This window comes from Musa acuminata, chromosome BXJ2-9, assembly GCF_036884655.1.
Source record: "Musa acuminata AAA Group cultivar baxijiao chromosome BXJ2-9, Cavendish_Baxijiao_AAA, whole genome shotgun sequence".
In the NCBI taxonomy this organism is placed as follows: Eukaryota; Viridiplantae; Streptophyta; class Magnoliopsida; order Zingiberales; family Musaceae; genus Musa; species Musa acuminata.
In genome coordinates, this window is record NC_088346.1 from 50,072,593 (window position 1) to 50,088,999 (window position 16,407).

The 16,407-nt window shown below is 44.5% G+C and overlaps 1 protein-coding gene across 1 annotated transcript; it reads left to right on the forward strand.

Annotated features, from left to right (window-relative positions):
* The first annotated feature begins 3,660 nt into the window (after positions 1 to 3,660).
* LOC103999476 (heavy metal-associated isoprenylated plant protein 36) lies at positions 3,661 to 5,118 on the forward strand. The gene is made up of 3 exons (XM_009421234.3): positions 3,661 to 3,834; positions 4,007 to 4,082; positions 4,188 to 5,118. The coding sequence occupies exons 1-3, from the start codon at positions 3,793 to 3,795 to the stop codon at positions 4,943 to 4,945; spliced, it is 876 nt and encodes a 291-aa protein (XP_009419509.2). The 5' UTR covers positions 3,661 to 3,792; the 3' UTR covers positions 4,946 to 5,118.
* The last annotated feature ends 11,289 nt before the right edge of the window (positions 5,119 to 16,407 follow it).

Genomic DNA, 16,407 nt, shown 5'->3' on the forward strand with positions numbered 1-16,407 from the left:
GGTTTGGGAAGCGGAATGCGAATCAAAGGTCATGCATCATTTAGGCGACCACAGTCATCGCTCGCGGCTGTGGCGCGTGCTTCGGTCCGACGGCAAACAGCAATCTCCAACATCCATTTCTAAACCACGTGTAAACCTAAGGGGGTCCCACATGTCACATGACCTTTGTGAATGCCGTCTTGTGTCGGAGACATGGCAGCTGCGGCCGCGGAGAGACCGCGTGTTCCAGAAACTGCGATATTATTATTATTTGAGCATTTCTTTTGGTGCGTGAATGGCGGTAGGAAGGAAGGAATCAAACGGGGTATACAATGCACTCGAGTCGTCGATGCAGAAAACTCGAAGCGTAGGACTCAGCATCTGTCTCTCCGTTGACCTTTTTCTTCTCTCTCCAGGTGCGAAGAAAAAGGGGGTAAGACGAGGAAGAAGCCGTACAAGTCAAACGTGATCGTAAAGCGGGTGGGAATTTTGGGGTAAATGGCAATGCATATATATTTCTCGCTGATCTTTCTGTGGACCAACTCTTTCTGCCACCATGTTTTTTACCAAGGAATTAGATGCTAAAACGAAGAATTAGGGAAACCAGTGTCGTAAAGAGTATCCCCAGTAAATAATATATCATCGCATGTAGGGGGTATATAAGATGCAGAGACAAGAGATTGGCTAGCAAGTTACATCGCGTTAGAGCTAAGTCGTCGATGTGTTCGTCACACGAGGCTCTCGATGATGATAAATAGGAACAGTTCAACCCACCATCCATATCTAAGTCGATCTTAGTTACCATCCGCTGCACACACTATTTCCCACGAAGTCCTTTGTACTTCATCGAAATTAATAATTCGATTAGGAGGTGGGCTCGGCCCATTTACCGCAAACGAGGCCCACGAAGGCCCGTCCGTCATGGGCCCTTCGCCCCAATCACAACATCATTCCAAAAAGAGGATGGTTATCGTTTTCTGTAAAATAATAGAAAATTTATAGAGCAGATGACAACTTCATCTTCACATGTTCGAAATATTTAACGACGTAGCATAAATTCATATGCTTCTTCTACATGATATTACGAAGCGGAAAGGCTTGGCAAAAGAAAGCATGCATTGGCATAAGGAAACAAGCTTAAGGTGCTACAGGAATTCGAATTCTAAGATATGGTCAGTTGTTTTCGTTTCCTTGCAAGGAGAGAGGAGTAAAGAGAAATAATGGACGGTGGATGCTGTGGGAGTAGTAGCCGACGCCGATGGGTGTCTGGGGCCCTCGCCGCTGCAATGTCTGTGCAGGGTGCAGGGTGCAGGGTGCAGCGAACCCCCCCGGTTTGGAGAATCCAAGACATTATTAGGGGAGGTGTGAGGAAGACGTTGACATTGGTTCGGAAAGGAACAAAGGAAAAGGGCATCGAATGGTACCCCGGAAACAATCAATATACATTATGTCACAACCTCTTTTAATTACCCCCACAGACGGACGGGCAGGCTAAGTTGAACAGTGGCTCCTCATTATACCGAGTCACCCCTCTGACAACTCCGCACATTGCATCCCGATTTCTTCTCCCTGTTGTTTGCTGCATGGAGCTTACCTACCTCCCACCATCAACAGCAAGGATCCATTTACTTCACCCCAAGTGTGCCAGCCGATATACATAGATATGTACATAAGGGACATACACCAAACTATTATTTGGACTGGACTGGACTGGACTAGACTCCTTTGCATGAATCCTCCTCCTCGTGCTGTGGATTTCCTGCAGACCATTTTAGTGGTTGAGATCCATTACTGGTCTCTTTGCTCTACCTCCGAAGAATAGCTAGTTCAAAACCGTAGGATTACAATTATGTGCTGCTGACACCCGAGCAAGCTTTTTCCAGGTCCCTCATAAAGATCCAACAGGCAAATTGTGCCAGGCTGATCCCAGAATGGATCCATCGGTTGTTGGACTTGTCGTCCCGCCCATGCATTGGCCGGAGGTTCATCCCGACTGTTGACTGCATAGGCCGAACGAATTGCATGGACAAAGCCGCTTGCCGGCCGCTGAGCAGCTGCTGTTTTCCAAATACTTTTCCATTCGAGCCAAGTTCGCCGGTTGAATCTTCTCCGTCACCAGCAGTTCTGAAGTTTCTTCTTCTTCCGTTTGAATCACATGCATTCCGTCGATTGTTCTGAGATGATTGATGTTGATCAATGACCGGATGGGCCTTTAACTTCCACTTCAGTTTTTGCACCGTACGACTTATAAGTGGGTGGTATCTCCGTTTTCGAACCATGAGGAACGACTAATACTACCGAGGGCCTTGACGTGTGATGGCAACATCAACTTGTTTGCGAGACGAAATAAGCTTTCACGTTCGTAGGATGGAATCAGCAAGCCATTTCCCTTCCTCGCGCTGGTGTTGCGGCACGGAAGTCGATGCATTATTAGCCGCCCACGGGTCCCAACCCTGAGAGAGAAGAGAAGGATTTGGAGATAAAACAAGGCCATCAGTACTGAAACATCTGGTGCCGCCATTGATTGTATGGTGTACTCAAAGAGTGGTCGGAGGACAGCCGTGTGCAGCATCTTCTAAGCTCCGTCTCTCACATTATCCATGATGGAAGTGAGTCTCCTACTTAGCCCAGAAGTACACACACACACCCGTCATGAATAGTTGACAATAATGGTGCATGTGAACATGGGGCATCATGATTTATTACCGGTCCTTTTCCTTTGGGAGGGGGGGGAGGGGGATGGGAGCTCAGGATAAAAACGGAGCAGGATTTATCGCCCTCGCACCAACCCATGTCCTTCAGCCCTTCAATGCGCGAGTCTGAGATCCTTGCATTTCTGGCGGGAAGCTGAGACTAAACGGTGGTAGGTCATAATGGCGAGGGTCAAAATCTGAGACTCGTTGTCCTTTTTGTTGTTGTTCTCAGCTTTCAGTGCAATCTCTCTCTCTCTCTCTCTCTCTCTCTCTCCTCTAAGCAACTCGGCTTTCCCAAGTCACTCTGGGGGTTGGTTTGACGTATTTATCCATCAGAACTTCATTCGATCTAAATATTGTCGATCACGATGCATGTACATATAATAAGAAGAGGGGGTGATACTCTTTTTTTGTTGTCTCTCTCTGCTTTCTCATCATCTTACTCGAATTACATGGCCTTTCAAAAGTGACACAATGATGCATGCATGGTAGTCTGTGTATGTGTGTGTAGATCCTCAAAGCTCCGACGGCAGACTCTGCTGAATGATGCAAAGAGAAGCATCTGCCACGTGAGCGATTGGACTAGCGGGCGGGGCCCGACTGGCCGGGCTAATCACCGCACGCGTGAGGCTTGTGATGAGCTCAATGTTTCAGCGAAGTAATAGAAGACGAAATGTGTGTGTGTGTGTGCGCGTGCGAGAGAGAGAGAGAGAGAGAGAGAGAGAGAGAGATGACAATGCAACCACATGGGAACTTTTAAGGGCTACGGCGGAGGCACTGTTCATAGTGTGGCCCCAAAGTCAACAACTTTCAGGATTAGATTACCATCCGATACTGATCCACGAATGATGACCGAGTGCGATGAAGCCTACCATTTCATGTGCATCCCACTGCTGTTATCTGTTGGTGAACCAATGGACGGCTATGATTGGCTCTATATATCTCAAGCCCAACTCGACCATACGAGTCCTCATCTGATTACCTTCTCCTCCGCCGTAGCCGCTCTACTATATATCATAGTCACTCCATTGCTCCTCCCTCCAATCACACCTTCGTCTTTGCATTTGCCTTGATACCACCCTCTTCGTAAAGCTAGCGTTCTTTGCTTTTGTTCTTCCTCATGGCAGCAGCTGGAGAGTGTGCAGAACCGCTGAAGTATCAGGTACACTCACTCCTTGGACCGCTCTTCTTCTTCTTCTTCTCGATCATCATCATCTTCTTCTTCTTCTTCTTCTGCTGCCGCTTTCCACTGACATGCTCTGCTGCTTTCCTCTGACATGCTCTCATCGTGTGAACGTTTGTTTGGGAACTTTTGGGTTTTGGTGGTGCTCCAGACATGGATTCTCAAGGTCTCCATCCACTGCGAAGGCTGCAGGAAGAAAGTAAAGAAGGTCCTTCAGAGTATGGAAGGTACGCAACCTGGAAACCACCTCCATGTCCCTCGACTCCAACCTCGGTCTCCTCTGTTTCTCTCGTTTGCTTCCTGACAAGCTAAACCTTCCCGGGTTCCTTCAGGGGTTTACAAGACTACCGTGGATCCCCAACAGCACAAGGTGATCGTCACCGGGAACGTCGAGGCCGACATCCTCATCAAGAAGCTCCTCAAGGCTGGGAAACATGCCGAGCTCTGGCCCGAGAAGAAGGGTACCGGAGACGGTCTTCGCAGTGGCGCCGGCAGCAGCAACAGCAAAAAGAACAAGAACAAGAACGGTGACAAGCCCAACAAGCCATCGGAGAGCGTTGACAACAATCAAATTTCTCCTGCCACCGACGTCCCCTCGCATGCTTCCCGTAAACCAGAGGGTGAAGCCTCGAAGAATGGCGGGAAAAAGTCTACTCCGCCGCCCGAGAAGAAGGAAGGCGGAAAGGCTCCTATCACCGGGGAAGGCGGTAAGAAGAAGGACAAGGGGGGTCAAAACGGGAACAATAACAGCAGCAGCAACAGCAACAACAAGAACAAAAATGGAAGCGGAAATAGCGGCGGCTGTGCAGCTGAGGCTGAGGTAGCGCCACAAGAGGCCAGCAAGAAAACAGTATCAGGCGGCGGTGCCGCGATCCCACCGGCCGGGTTCAATTTTCCGGTATACTCGACTCCGCAAGTGCCCTCATATCTAGTGAGCTACAACTCGATGCAGCCGACCATGAGCTACGGTGGTGCATACTACAGCGCGCCGTTGCCAATCCTGCAGAACAGCTGCGTCTACTCCGCAGCATCGCCAGGCTCGTATTACAACTTCGGCGAGGAGAGCGCCAATGCTTGCGGTATCATGTGATGGAGGCTATCGTCACATCCATCAAGCATCTGAATCTAAACATATATAACGTGACCTGTTTCTGGACTCGAGCAGTAATCAGTGGCATTGCAGTGTTAATTAAGCTGATACTGCTTGAGGAAGTGTGACCGTGGAATCTAGTTGAAGTGAGTTTCGGACTTTGGTTTGGCTTCTATGTTTTTGTGAATGCCGGAAAAGAAGCACTGTTGTTTAGTTCACAGCATTAGCCCCGTAATCTATTTGGTGGTACTTTAGAGACAACATTCATCGGCTTCATATGCTCAGGGAGGAGCAAAAAACTTGTGTTCTTGATTCTGACGATGGGCACAAAACCTGTAGCCAGTGGCGGTAGCAATCAGCACCCAATAGCAGTAGGTTGGATGCCTGCCTTCACTTTCTGACATAAAGCCTACACGTTGTCTTTATTTAATTCATGCTTTTCTAACAAAAGTAAGGGCTACACTACTGACATTTATTTATATATGATAATAATATTTAACCCAATTGATCTTTTCTGTGTTGCAAAGTGCACAGCTCGGAAAGCATAAACAAAAATCAGACTGTAAATTTCTTCCGTGTTGTAGTCTATTAAGTAAGAAGTAGAATTCGGCGATCTTCACATTAGCTTTGGTGCTTGTCATAAGGTCATCATTTTTGGATCTCACAGAGCTAATGTATTACTTGGACGTGCGTAGATATGAGTTTGTAAACCGATTCCACAGTGCTGTCCTGGAGAACCCTAATCAAACTGTAATCCCTGGTCATGAAGTTGTACATGTATATATAATATATAATATATATAGACGTATAACCTGGTGCTTATCATTTGAAAAGCACTTTAGGTTTATGAAATTAGGAAACTATGTAGCCTTCATGTTCAAATTATATTCTGGCTGGGAGCAGTGAGGACAGACATCAAAGTTTTTGGTCTTGGGTTTAGCGGGGCTTTAGCTCTACGTCTTGTATCGACCGGTTATTTAACATGGCGTGCCAGTAGACTATCACTTCCCACTTGTAGTGTTGCGTTTGACCCCACCGATGGCTCGGCTGTGTCTGTTGACTCTCTTTTTGACCGAGGCCGGATGAAGTATGAATGACACGGTCGATCCCCGAAGTCATTCCGATGAGAGAAACCAACAAGAAGCACAAGTTGAATCAGTTCCAGCTGCAGGATACTTTTTCTCGTTTCGACGCTTTTGGAATACCTGTGCATCGAGGAATCTGTAGATCTTCTACTTCTTGGACCACGAAGCTCGATTGACTCTCCTACAACATACATAGCTTGCCTATCCCCCCCCCCCTGTTGGCCGTCGGGCTTCTGATTTCTTCGGCTTCCTTGATAACAGCAGACACTCTCCATGCACGTCTAAGACTGCCTATGATGATGTTGTTGGCTGCAAAACCACACTGGTTTTTTCTCTAGCGTCAATATGCATGTTCATGATGCGAACGAAGCTCATAAATACGACGACGACAAGCAGCATCGGTTGACGAGTGTTGAGATGGACATATGACAAGCTGATGCCGTGAATATCTTATATATATATATATATATATATTTATTTATTTATGTACTGTTGCTGTCTCTGAGCTGTGTTTAGTTATGGCATTCTGAACAGAGGAAGAGTCGATGGAGAGTTATTGTGGCGAGCGAGTCACGTCCCGAGCGGAACGGACGCAGATTCTTCCCGCACTGAAAGGTAAAGAAATAAACAAGTGGAGATGGAAGAAACGAGGACGCCCGCTTTTGCTACTCCAGAAGCCAATCGGTGATGATGCGGCAGCGAGCGAGCGAGCGAGGCAGTCCTTTAGCATGATGACTCCAATGGCGTCCGCCGTGTAATGTATCCCGTCGCGCATCCTGCACTGCACTCCACGGGGGCCATTCGAGTACTTTTACGGAGCGGGTCAGTAAATTAAGCCTCGATCTCATGTCTTGGCAGGACACCTCTGGAGATGAGATGAACAGTTGGGGGCACTTTAAAGGACGATCAAAATGGTGCTTCCCGAGAGGCACCGGATGGTAGATCTGGCTATTGTCCCTCGTTGGCATCAGTCACAGGACATCCAAGGACGATATGCCAAGATATTTGTTTGGGACAGCGGAAAAGGTCGAGGGTTGTATCATGTCGGCACATGATTTTAGGAGAATTCCCAATCTCCACGGAGACACATTACTGCCATCTTCTTTCCCCCCCACCCTTCCCTTCACGATGATGATAATGAATAATTCGAAACCCATAAATTTTATGTTATATTTTATTCCAACACGAATCTTACCTTGTTTCGCATGCATGGCTTCAAGGAGGGCAAACGTTTTACTTCACCAAACGAGATTGATTTCCCGGTGGATGAGTCCACCGCGAAGGACACTGACGGGGAAGATATGAACTCCATCGACATAACAAGTCCACTTACGTCACCAGGAAGCCGTAAAATCATCTCGTTAAACGGTTCACACGAGAGCAGTCGATCTGACCATGAAACAAAAATCTCAGACATCAAGCATTATCACTCTCGCTCGTGAGAAATGATGCATTAGTAGAGAAACCAAAGCCTTTTGTTGCCTCCTCGACGATGATTGCTTGGCTTTTGGTACCCCTGGCCTTCCAAAGGCTTTGTTCCCCTACCAATCGATGGCCAAAGGCATCTGCCCGTAAGTGTCGCAAACTCATGCCCCGTCGTGTCCTGCATATGGATCGTCTCGAGGCTCCCCCATATACTCTCGCCATTCTTGACAACACACTAATACGAACGGTGTTTCTCATAGCGGTCACCTCGACGACGTTCCCGACATCAGACTTAATATTGTTGGTCTTCAAGTCCAGTTAGCTTGATGGTGTCACTCGCCTCCAGAAGAGAATCGGCGTACCTATGATGCGGCCACCGTGAGTGTACAGATGGGGAATACCCTCCTCGGGTCCAAACCGAAGAGAGCTGCAAGGAGAGCAAATAAATGAGACAGTCACCGAAACACATTGGACGCTCCAAAATTGCAGTAAGAAACCTTTTTTCTTGCAATTGATTGTTCTCATCCACATCACCATTGCAGAGGTTGCAGTAGGTCGTCTGATCGACATCAGCTGAAGATACAACGATAAACCATGAGATTCCAACAACTTTTCTTGCAATTGATCTCCGTCGAGGGCGATATCAACATTAGCTACGCTATGCACACTCGATCAAAGAACTGCGTGGGGAGGTGTGATCTATGACGAAGACAAATACCTTCGTGGGGAGGTGTGATCTATGACAAAGGCCCAAAAAACCCGTCGCAGAAAAAGACAGTTGAACAAACACATCTTCGCTTCATCATCCCTTGTCGGATGGAGACGGAAACATCCCTTCGTATCGAGAAGGACTTGTCAGTCGTAATTCACCTCTGCAAATGAAACCAACATCTAAGGATAAAAGACACTTACGACAAGATACATGCATGATGCTCAGAATGCGGCAAGACAAAAGAGAACCTTGTCGATTCTGATAGTTGAGAACGAGTGTTGCTTCTATAATGAGAAACACAAATCATTTTGTCCGGTCAGAACGAGGCTGAATTTTCATCCTCATAGGCCTTGTCAAAGGCAATCACATATTGGAATTAGTTTTATACGGTCAAAGGCAAAGAGCCAGATGGCTTGAGATCCTGATCTCATATAGAGATAATAATGCACAAGAAAAAAGTAGTATCGAACAAAATGAGGAAAGGAAAACACCGATAGAATATATCTATCTTTTACTTCCGAAGGCACCATCGAGTTTCTCTAACATCCAATGATTTGGAGCATCGAGTATATGCCCTTAAAGAGACTGAAAGAGTACCCCTCAGGTCTCCGTTTCACCAATGAATGTATGCCCTTTGGAAGAAAACGAGATGACACGAGTACAGGGAGAAAGCAACACAAAGCCATAGTTTTTATAGCATCGCTCGACTTCTTACGTCCAGATTTCTCTCAAAGTCTCGACTTCTTTAGAGAGCAAGATTGCGCAAGTTCATCGAGCATATGAGCCTTAAACATGCACTGGTGCGGAACATTTTGGCAACAAAACTGAAGTGGCTAAAACTTAGATAGAACCACATTGTCCTACCAAGCAGATGTAATCGACACCAACCTCCTCACATCCAGCGGAGTCAACCACCGCCATGTATGTTAAGGAGTCAGAGGGAGGACCGGCCATTCCAATAAATAGGCCATCGACTATTGGGAACTCCAAATTTTCACATACAAACAAAGTTGGTGCACATAATGAGATTCCCAACGTGTCCAATAAATTGGGATATCGTGTTAGCAACCCCATCCACATCGTTCCAAGTATTCCTTGTATGCATCGACAAGCCTCCACACGTATTAATCTTGATAGGGCGTATTTTGGCCCTATGTGAACAACCAACAGACGCTGCAGATCAATACGACATCGTATGTCTCCAAAACCACGAAGTGTACACCATGTCATGTTCTAACGGTGCAATTGTGTGGTCTGACCACCCCAAGAGCTGGGGGCGGTGTCGTTTGTTGTTAGGACAGTGTCGTCTGACGTCGTTCGAGCACCCTCGAAGACGCCATCTCATCAATGAGGTTGTTCCGCCCCCAGAGTCAACAGTATGTCGGATCAAGGCCTGACCAATTCCCGCACATAGGTATAAATACCCCCGACCTAATTCAGGAATGGGGAAAAAAGGAAAGAGATTGAGAACGAATCTAACTTGTTCGTCGGAGGGGCCAAAGTCGAGACTTACCCGACGAGGGCCTTTTTGTAGGGAGGCAGTCGCCGCCAAGCCACAAATGCCTTCTTCACACGGATGGCGCCCGGTACGTAGAGAAGGGTGGCCCAACGAGTCGGACCCGACAAGTGTCAGCTTGCATCTCCCATCTCCAGGAGGCTTCCACATCACAAGGAGGATCCCCAACCATCCGAGGGGATGAGAGGACGCATCTTCCCACGAACAACACTCATATCAGCCAGCTCTGGAATGCTGGCCCGCAGTGAGGTTCAGGCCGACCTTGCCACCTCAATCGGTGCCTGACGCGTTTGAAGGGCGCAACCACTCCATCAATTCAATAATTTCTCCAGAGGTTCCCGACGTTGGCAGGTGGGCCTAGTCGTGCTGACACATCAGCCACAGCACGTTTGTTCACTAACAAATCTCAAAAAGATCATGATGCAAAGCTTCGAAAATTTCAAACATCCTCAGCAGCCATCGGTGCAGCATCTTGTTTTGTATACATAATGCTTCGACCATCACTCGATGATAAGTGACAGCAGATAAATTTTTTTAATTATATAAAAAAATCTCGTTGATAAGTTAAGAATATAAATAGACATTATATTCAATTAATTCAATCGGACTTTGTCATTATATTTCAATTTATCATGGTATCAAAGCATCTATTGCCTTAGAGCAAGATTTATCCTTCCTTTCTCACTGTCCAGTGACATCTCCTTGGTAACAATGAGCGGCTAATCCTCCTTCTCAACGATCGCAGCCCTTGCTTCTGTTATTGATCGCTGCTCCTTCCTCCAACCGAAGCATTCCGATGGAGATCTGTAGCTCACGTACGTTAGTCACTATCACCGAATGCATCTTTGGAGCCATCAGGAACCCCCAGTGGCATGACATTCTCCTCCATTCACACATTTGCATTTATCTTCAATCCTCCACTGTCACACCAACTCCAACAAGCAACGATGCCACCCTAACCCCTTTGGCGACTCTAAAGAGTAGCCCTACTACACTTGCCACAACCGCAACGGCTCCCAAAGCTAGCGCCACTACTAAGGCCGTTGGAGCTCCGAAGGCTCCTACATTGGCCTCCTCTACTACGATCGGTCTCCCCGTTGTAATGCCTTTAGTGTTGCGCTCACCGATGCCACTCTCCATCAAATTCACTAGCCTCATCGAGGATCACCAGCACATAATCCTCTTCCTTTATTGGGTGCTGATCTACATCTTTAACTCTGCGCCGAACACTCGTCTTTGCACTAAGCACAGAGTTGGCCCAATCGCCTAGTTGTAGAGCAACTTCAGCACTAGGACATCGCTGATCCACTACCATCGCTACTGAAACATCTTCTCCTCTGCTTCCGCTGTGCCTTTCTCCATTCATCACCCTCAATAGCAGGAGTTGTAGGAGATATCGACGAAGCGCCCATCGTCTCCTCTCGGCAGTTGCACAGCAAGATGTGAAGCACCTGCCATATGCTCGTGTGGGTTTCACTGCCTGCTCCCCACCATTCCTTGTCGTCCGCCGTGCCTTCATCTTCCCCATCGCAACAGCCTACATCTACCTCTCCATCAAAGGCGATCGCTAGGCCCAATTTGCACCAGTATGCTTCTCGACTACTGATCTCTCCCTCTACCCCTGGTTCTCCTGCACTAGTAGATTTCACAACCGACAGGCGCCATCGCATCCGCACCCTCTGGCTGCCCATAGCGACAACAATCCATGGTGGACTTCACGCCACAACTGCGACCTATTGCCAACTACTGCGTCGCCATCAACTGCCACAAGCATCGCTCGCAATAGAAGCCACCATCCTCCAGGACGCACCTTCATCCCATCGAGAGGTGTCCAGATCTATAGATCTAAGAGCTTCTATATCCAAAGCCGGAGCACTTTTGGTAGCCGACTTCACTACAAACAACAAAGACGTTTCACGCCACATCGAGAGACACAAACACTCGGTTTCACCTCTTGCTTCCACGTCTCCAACAATGCTCCCATCACTACCGCTACAGCTCTGATCTACTAGATCAATCCACTTCCTTCTTCGGCAAAGCTTTGGTGGAGTTCCTTCCTCGAGTTTCTCCCCTTCAGTAGAAGAGCGCTCCCCCTCCTCACCGCAAGGTACTCTGCTTGCCCCAAGTGCCCCTTCCACCTTTCTTCACAAATACATCTCAAAGTTGCTGCTTCCCTCTTCGACAAACACTTTCTCCGTCCAAGATATGAGGATATGAGAACTCTCATAGTACAAGTAGGAGAGCTTCCAACAACCAACTTCTTAGTGAATCTAACATGACAACGAGTTATTTAACACTCAGATCTTCCACCATAAGATATGCAGAACTGTAGCAACTTTGCCTTGCTCGTTGCAGCAACCGTGCCTAGGAAGAAGCACTGCAGTTCTTCTTCCACCCTCCTACAGTTTAACGCCTACCAACTTGCTTCTCATATATATATATATATATATATATATATATATATATATATATATATATATATATATATAGCACTTCAACAATGTTCATCTCTTTCAAATAATCCAAAGGTGATAATTACGCATCATGCATAATTTTTTAATCTCTTATTTATATATGATTTACTAGGCTATATCGATAACTCTTTATTGTCCATCAATAATGATCAACATCACAGGAGAACTCAGTCTAGTATTAAACCTAACCCAAAAACTATGGTTACGCTAAGATCGTCTCATTCTTCAAACTATTTAAGCCCCGATCGCTAGGTTCGTCGCCCTACTAATATCTTCATGTATGATTGTTGCAAAAGCATGATATAAGTTGTAAACCACCTTGGCAAATCGCTCATGTACTCGTATGCTCGGTCTTCTATCCAATCTGATAAAAATGAAAAAAGAGGGAAGCGTTGAATCTTGGATTTTGATAATGAAATCAATTGATGAGTTTATGATCTAATTAGCGTTTGAGAAAAGTGATGCAGGGCTAACTTCGATCATCAAAAGGTAAATCGATTGAAGTAGGAGAATCAAACATTGGGCATGAGTCAAAGATCGGGTATTGGGCTAGAAAGATCAGACATTGCGCCAAGATCTAATATTGCGGGAGTCAATATGCTGATGGATCGAGCAATACGTCGAAGGAAAGTATGACGCGCTAAGAGTTCGGATGAACCAATAACATGCCGAACAATATAGGATTCAATTTTTATAATCGTTTATGTCTTGATCATCGTAGTTTAGGTTTTAATTAAGTTGGTTTTGAGTGTAACTATGCCAACTCAATTAAGAGCTCATTGGGCTTGAATTAGGGCTGAATTTGGCATATTGGAAGGCCCATTCAATTACCTACAATCGGGTCAGATAGTGGCACCGCTAGACCAGGCGGTGGAACTGCCTATAAGCAAGAAATACAAAGTGTACATTTTTGGAAGAACCGCCAGTACCTCGAAAACCTATGGATGATATTTTTTTGCTTCATTTTTGAAGCAATTTAGGGCATATAAATATCCCACTCATTCTTGCTTGACATAGCAAGAAAAGAGCATGAAAAACTTGTGATAAGTGTGTAAACTCTATTGAAAGTTTTGAAATCCTTCCTCTTTAATCTTCTAAGTCAGGAGTTGTGATGACTACTTGTAAAAAAAGTTGTAAATGTTCTCTCGTAAACCTATGAAAAATATAAAAGTAGAAAATAGTTGTAACAAGGGTGGTTGATCTTTGTCTATTGAAATAATATTGTTAGTGAAAGCTGGTGGTCTCGATGGAAGAGAAATTGGGAGTAAACGTAGGTCGCGATGATCGAATCATTATAAATTCGGTGTGTATTTTCTTTATGCTTTTCATTTTTATTACTTACTGATTTAGTTGCTCACTACTTTTACTCACATTCTAAGTTAAATGTATTTTCGATACGGATTTGATCGAATGAAATTTTTTGAATCGTTTCAACTTTTCGAAAGCACTAGTTCACCCCCACCCCCTTTAGTGCCTTTATGATCATAATAGTTAGTATCAGAGTTTAGTTCTCTCATTTGGTTTAACACAATGAGGATTGTTTTGATTTCTTTAGATTTTGATTTATGGAATGTTGTTGAATGTGGTTTTTAAAAATCCTCTAGACCTATGAATGAATGGAATAATCTAGAGAAGAAAATATTTTCTTTAAATGCTAAAGATATGAACGCTTTATTTTATGCTTTAAACAAGAATGAGTTTAATCGTGTTTCTATATATGAAACTGCACATGATATTTGGCACACACTTGAATTTACTCATGAAGGCACAAGTAGAGTAAAAAAATATAAGATAAATCTTTTGGTACATAGTTATGAATTTTTTAAAATGAAGTCATGTGAAACCATTGGTGACGTACACCTGTTTTACGGATGTTATCAATGATTTGAAAACTCTTGGTAAATATTTTACTAATCTTAAACTTATTAATAAAATTCTAAGATCCTTTCCAAAAAGTTGAGATCTAAAGGTACTCCGTCTCTTTCTTTTTGAAGATTATCTTTAGGTCACTCTATATCCTCAGGCGCTTTTTAATGGTAGTTTGAGCATAAGATTTATGACTTAAGGAGTTGTCTCTCATCACGATGAGTTCACCAATGATAACATCAATCTATTTCTCCATCGACCCTTAAGGTCACGGTGAGGGTTCCCAGTGCTCACGAACAAATTGCCTGAGATGTCTCAAACATACGAGTTCTTCAATTTTCTCTTTCAAATCATGATAATTCTTTAGGTCATGTCCATAATCTTGGTGAAACCAGTATTTGGACTCATCTCTTTTTGCCAACTAAGTCTTCATCGAACGAGGGTCCTTTTAGAGCCCTTCTCTTTTATCCATAGAAAAACTTTATTTACAAACATATTTTGGGGGTAAGCTCAGATATTGGGTGAGGTAACTCTAATTATTCATTCCTCCTTTGCCATGGTGACCTTGGGGTCGGGGTAGATTGTGATCACTCCTGCTTTGGCCTCTTGCATGACTTCTCACTCTTATTTAAGACTATTACCTCGACAATAATGTATTGATTGGCTCTCTGAAGTATCTCTGGTACTGAGCGACTAAGTTTGGAAGCATTTCCTCCCTACCATTGAAAGAGTTTGACAAGTGTTGTCATTGATGGCCTTAGGCTCATGTTTCTAAGAAAATAAAGTTCAAACTCCCTCATGAGCTAGGCAAAAGAATTGATGAAAAATGGCTTCAAGCGGGCATACTATTATTATATTGACTCGGGCCTGATGGGCTAACTGGCCTATCAACTTCATTTAGTCTAAACCACTGACCAAAATGCTTAAGCTAAAGTTGATAGTAGTACACTCATCAGAGTGATGATTTCGATGTGGGACTAATCAGGGATGTTACAATTATCATGCTGGGCTTCTTAACGTGGTCGGGAAAATACAACACATTAGAGCATCCAAAATGCTATATAACAATATTTGGGCACGGAAAACTATAATGTACTATATCGGGTTGACACTACTATTAAGTGCCTCCAACGATGAGAGACATAAGTTTGCTAGAATCGATTCTTCGTAGATTTTCTAGGTGAAAGGTGACAAACCTGAGGTGGGGTTAACCAGCACTTCCCCTTTGGATTATTGGAACTCTCATTTCATCTTCTCCAAATGTTGATCTATCTATCGTAGTTGGATCCATAGGAAATCCTCCATTGAATTCATCGATTGAGCCTCGGATTCATGCAATGTAGAGTGGTGGTATAATCGACTAAATTCCACGATCGAGGAGCAAAGTGCCTCCTCAATCAGTGGTTCGATGGGTCTTGGGTGCTCTTGAAATGTCAACACTACGTTAAGTGGGGGAACCTTAATGTTACGTGTGGGAACCTTGTTGACATCCCGGATAGCTCGACGTAATCCAAACTCATATATGAAAGGTTATTCGAGATGTCTTCGAGGTGGAAATGTCGAGCTCTCAAGGTGTCACATACATGAAGACCGAAGTCAGAAATGACTTCTAGACCTATTCCTTTTGATGCCCAAGTTAGTAACCTGAGATATTTGAATATGAATGTGAGTTGTCAAATAAGGTATGCCCCTATGTCATTATGTTGAAGATGAGCTTTTATACATGATCGTAAAGGGATAAAATAGTTTATGAAATATTCTACGAGAAGATAACCTCTAACAACCAGCCTTCCCTTGATCTCTTGTCCATATGGACGATAAAGGAGTAACCCATATCCGTTTATCTTAGATCCTTGCCCACATTGACAGATGGGTAGAGAGTGATTTTGATCTTCTTCCTTTTATCTTCGATACCATGTGACAATCAATTGACAATGTACTTTCTATAATAATATCAAATAATAATAATAATAATAATATAATTTTATATCGGTGCTGGGTGATGCGAGATCATAGGCATCACTCGGATCAGACTATGATACCTAAAGTTCTTCTTTAAAAAATAAAAAAAAAAATTAATCAATAATAATAAATAGATTACTACTAATTTTCTTTTTCTTGTTTTTTATTAATTTCTGGATGGACTCGGCACATGATGGACGATCGAAACGCAGGTGGAAGGAGACATGCACGTTCATCTCGCGGTGGATCGAATCGATGCATCCAAACAAAGATCGAGTCGGAACGAGACTGACAAGGAAGGATGGCACTGTCAAAAACCCTCCGCCTACGATCGATTCACCGAACAAGTCTCAAATCACATAATTGTTGGAGCGAGCGAACAAAAGATGATGTCGAATTGGCAACCCTTTTACGCATATTGG

Bases quoted from the DNA above. Each gene is read 5' to 3' on its own strand.
- LOC103999476 (XM_009421234.3), top strand. From the start codon at position 3,793: ATGGCAGCAGCTGGAGAGTGTGCAGAACCGCTGAAGTATCAG. The intron at 3,835-4,006 runs GTACACTCACTC...GTGGTGCTCCAG, and splicing joins CAGAACCGCTGAAGTATCAG to ACATGGATTCTCAAGGTCTC. The intron at 4,083-4,187 runs GTACGCAACCTG...GGGTTCCTTCAG, and splicing joins GGTCCTTCAGAGTATGGAAG to GGGTTTACAAGACTACCGTG.